The 4210-nt window shown below is 43.0% G+C and overlaps 1 protein-coding gene across 2 annotated transcripts; it reads right to left on the bottom strand.

Annotated features, from left to right (window-relative positions):
• Positions 1-1561: 1561 nt before the first annotated feature.
• On the bottom strand, positions 1562-2746 carry LOC121450955 (ubiquitin-conjugating enzyme E2 R2-like). 2 transcript variants are annotated; one of them, XM_041656372.1, is made up of 2 exons: positions 2390-2746; positions 1562-2257 (listed from the first exon to the last, which is right to left on the bottom strand). In XM_041656372.1, exons 1-2 carry the CDS (start codon positions 2744-2746, stop codon positions 1829-1831), a joined length of 786 nt encoding a protein of 261 aa, XP_041512306.1. In that variant the 3' UTR covers positions 1562-1828. The 2 variants fall into 2 exon arrangements, with proteins under 2 accessions (XP_041512306.1, XP_041512305.1); XM_041656371.1 differs by having other exon boundaries at positions 1579-2746.
• Between the last annotated feature and the right edge of the window lie 1464 nt (positions 2747-4210).

Below are 4210 nucleotides of genomic sequence, written 5' to 3'. Positions count from 1 at the left end.
AGTTGCAAATGTAAACCTTGTGCATCAGGGTGATTTTTCAATAGAGCTATACATTTCCCTTCCAGTGGACAAGATGGAACCCAGCAATAATGGCCAGGAGAGGGGGAAGAAGGGCCTACAGAAGTAGAGCGTGGCTGATAGGATTCTGGAAAAGAATGAGAGAAGCAACAACAGCATCATGTCACTATATACTTTCTCCACTCAGCCCCAGTGCGGCCTTGATTAGACTAAAATGCTGTTCTTTTCACATCAAATGCAAACCTAGCCTTAACAGTAAAGTCAACAGAAGCTGAGAGGCCCACCTCCACTTGCCTCTCTGGCTCCATAGAGGCCAGCAGGGAGCCTCCCACAATGCCAAGGTGCTTACCATGCCTGGGAGTGAGATGTTTTAGCTTCAGTGGGCTGGGTGTAAGGTGTATGGATCCAGGGCTGCAGGCTATCTGGGAGTATTGAGAGGAATTTTAAGTCTTTACCATTGAAACATTTCTGGACTAAACATTCTCATTGAAGAACAGACCCAACTTTAGAGGTCAAAGAACTGGGAAATAGCATTCAGTCAGGTGCGTTCAAAGAGTGAATGAAAACCCTGATATCAGAAAGGAAGGGACGCCTACTCGACAGTGGAAGATCCATCCTCCCCAGTTACTATCTGAGCTGGTACACAAGGATCATAGCATCCTATCCTTCTGAAAACTAGTTTTGTGTCATAGCAGTTTGCTGAAACAGGAACAAAAATTTTACTTCAAATCTGAAGTCCCTGGATGGTGAAGGCTAAAGGAGTTCACTCTTGATTGAAGCAAGACGTGATTGAGATCTGGGAAACAGCTGCAGCAACTGCAGCCCTGCCAAAACTGAGATAAGCCTAGGGGAAGCTCCAGGAACAATTCCTGCTTGCACTCTGGCCCAAAGTGCCCTCCAGATCAAGGTCACACATGCCCACCAGTGTCACTACCAGGAGGAGCAGCTTGATGAAAACCAAAATCTTAACACATGCACCTAGGATTAATACTGAATAATTAAAAAGGGTTACTTAAAAAATAACCCTCATTTGAGTATCTGAGATGTTTCCTCCCCCAACAGCGGCTTTTGAACTTCCCCCTCAGCAGCATCAATAAAAACTAGTACAATTTTCAATTCTGTTTTCATAACTAAAACTTCACACACACACTGCCTTTCACGTCCCCCCACTCACCCTACTCAGAAAAAAAGATACCCTATCTTTAAAATAAATAGCAACCAAGTGCTCAGTTCTATGTAAAGTATGAATATTTATTTCAGGCTTTAGATCCCAATCAATTCCAAAAAAAACAAAATCTGATCTCTCAGAGTAGCTGTAGCCTCCATCTTGGGGTGATGTCATAGAGGCAGAAGCAGCACACTTCATCAGGATTAGCAAGAGTAAGTCCCTGATGCCCACTGCATCCCAGCCTTAGGAAGGGAAAGAAACAAAATTCACCACCATGAGCTGAACAAATGCACACGCACTAATGGAAAGGAGCAGCTTAACCTTGCTTGGCAAATTGGCTTTTTTTTTTAAAGTTTGTTTTGTGGGTTATGTGGGTTTTTTTTTTTGGTTTTGTGGGTTTTTTTCCCCCATTTTCTTTTGCTACCCAATATATGGAGCATTTGTGGACTCCCAGTGAGTTCCCAGCTTTAAACACATAATGTCTTAAACAGACTAATTCTTCAAGAATCTAAAAACAGGCAAACGTGTTTTGCTGTGAACATTCTGCAGAGATGAAGTGAGGTGGGAGTTTGAAGGGTGGTGGCTTTTTTTTTCCTTTAAAAAGAATCAATACAGTGATGGAAGGGTAAAGAATGCAAGAATTCAGACATTCTGTGGAGGGTACTTTCTCTCCAGTAAAGGTCCATAAAAAGGAGCAAACTGAGATCCGCGGGGATTCAGCAGGAGCTGTGTGTTTCCCCACCCCATGAGTAAGTTTTTGCTGAGGGGCCACCATAGATCCCCACTTGCTCCCCTCCCTTTGGCCTGAGACGTCAGGCCAGTACAGGGGCACTGAAGGAACATGTCACGCTCCTCGTTCCCAGAATTATCATCATCATAACAGTCGGCGTCCTCTTCCTCCTCATCTTCATCATCAATGTCGTAGTCATACAAGTCGTCATACAGCAGATCTGAGCTGTTGTCATTGGAAGGCACTTTAGTTTTGATGCAGTATTCTGCCAGGGTTGTGGGGACCTTCACTCCATCCTTTTCTGCTTCAGCCTTAGTGGCCGAGACCAGTTTCCTGATGATCTCAGCGTACTCCTTGTCTTTTCCTTTACTGTCCCTCCATTTCCTGAACATCACTGAAGCATCCACGTTGGCTGGAGAAAAGGTGTTGGGCTCATTAAGCAGTGAGATTACACTTAACAGGATAGTCCTCACATTCTGAGTGGGATTCCACCTTTCAGAGGGCAGTTCTCCACTTGGTGGATCATCTACAGGCGGATGAAGAATTGAAATGCATACATCTCCATTCTTATAAATGTTGGGGTGCCACATTTTGGTCAAGAATCTGAAGGTAGGTGGTGAATATGGGTAGTCAATGGGAAATTTAATATGTGCCTTGAAGTAGCCGCCTTCATAGAGAGTGTTAGGTGGACCGAAGATGGCCACCTCCCAGTTGTAGAGGTCGGAATCATCCACCAGGGTGATACAGAAGCCCTCCACCGGTTCCTCCTGCAAGGATTTCAGCTCAAGCATCAAGGCTTTCTGCGAGCTGGTTATCTGTTGCTGGGCCATCACAGCGGCGGCGGCGGCGGCCATGCAAAGCCGCGGCCCCAGTCCTCATGCACCAGCCAGGCCGGAACCTATTTTTCTCTTTAACAGGCAATGCTAGAAACAAAAATTTAATCATCATTAAGATGCAGGTCTAGCACTATGAATCCGCAGTCATCAAATCTTAGATTTCCAAATCAAAACTAATGATGCACTTCAAGGACATAGAAATACCAGAAGAGCACAACCTCAAAGCAGTAGACAAGGAATCACAGTAAAGTTCCAAGAGGCAATCGCTGATGTGTCAATCAAATAGAAATACTTACATCAGTGAATTAATGATTTGATTATTTTCAACAATGAACCAAAATGAAAATCTTTGGCCAATCTTATCAAGTGATGAGATACAAATTAAATTAAAGGTAAAAAGAGATAATGTTCTAGCCAAATTATACTCCATAGAATATCTTCTGGATACTTCAAATATTAAAACCTAGGGAATTTGAAAGAATGAAAGGAATTCCTAGATTTGTGTGAACACTGCAATATGATAAAAGAAAAACCCTGAAACACATGAGACATACGGAGAAAATGTGGCTATTGAGAAAAACATACAATGCTATGGTGCTGGAAATATCGTGTAATAAAGCTGGGTTTTTTTTTTGTGGCTTATGTCATTTCAGGATAAATTCTCTATCCAGCAGTGACTCACTTCCTATAAAGTTTCACCTCTATGATTTTCAAAGCTTTCCAATCAGCACTGGCTAATTGTCACTTAGTGCTCAAAAACCTGAGATCGTGCTAAGGAAATCACTGTGACGGTTTGAATGAGACAGGTCCCCACAGTATTGGGCGTTTGAGCACCAGTTTTGGGCCCATTTAGTTAATTTCATGTGGTAGAGTCGTGGTGACTTATTAGTCAGAGTTCTCTAAACAACAGAGCACCTTATAGAACAGTACAATCAACCTCTCTCCCCCTTAGAATTTATGAGAATCACTTACAGGCTGCTGTCCAGGTAATCTGACAATGGCTGGCTATGAACTGAAACTTCAAAAATTTCAAGAGTTGCTCAGTCCAGAGTGCTTTCTCTCTTGGCTGGTCTTCAGTATCTACTGGAATCCCAAAGACGTTGGCTCTTATTCTCAGGAAGGAACAGAGATGTGAACAAGGTGAGGGCCAGAGACAAATGAGCTAAAGCCTCCGCCTACGTGTTTATATAGTCTTCCAGCACAAGGCATGGCCGAAATTAAAGGTGTGTCTTCTGGCGTCATGAACTGGATTAAAGGCCTGTGTCTTCCCACCAAATTCAATCATCAAAGGAGTGTCTTTCCCTCCTTGAGATTGAGAACAAACCAATCAAAAATGATCCTTTACAGGTGTGCCCTCCATTTTTGGCTTGTAGTTCATTCCAGTTGTATTCATGTTGGCAACCAAAAATATCTCTCACAATGGCAGAAATCCCTCCATTTAATTGACCTTGAGAATAA

Source organism: Microtus oregoni, unplaced genomic scaffold (assembly GCF_018167655.1).
Source record: "Microtus oregoni isolate MIOR12 unplaced genomic scaffold, Mior012 000007F_ref0000211, whole genome shotgun sequence".
Classification (NCBI taxonomy): domain Eukaryota; kingdom Metazoa; phylum Chordata; class Mammalia; order Rodentia; family Cricetidae; genus Microtus; species Microtus oregoni.
Note: the sequence above shows the minus strand (reverse complement) of the source record. Positions and strands in the feature narration are given on the sequence as shown.

What these genes read in the sequence shown, in the direction of transcription:
- LOC121450955 (XM_041656371.1), bottom strand. Translation starts at nt 2,746, where the DNA reads ATGGCCCAGCAACAGATAACCAGCTCGCAGAAAGCCTTGATGCTTGAG.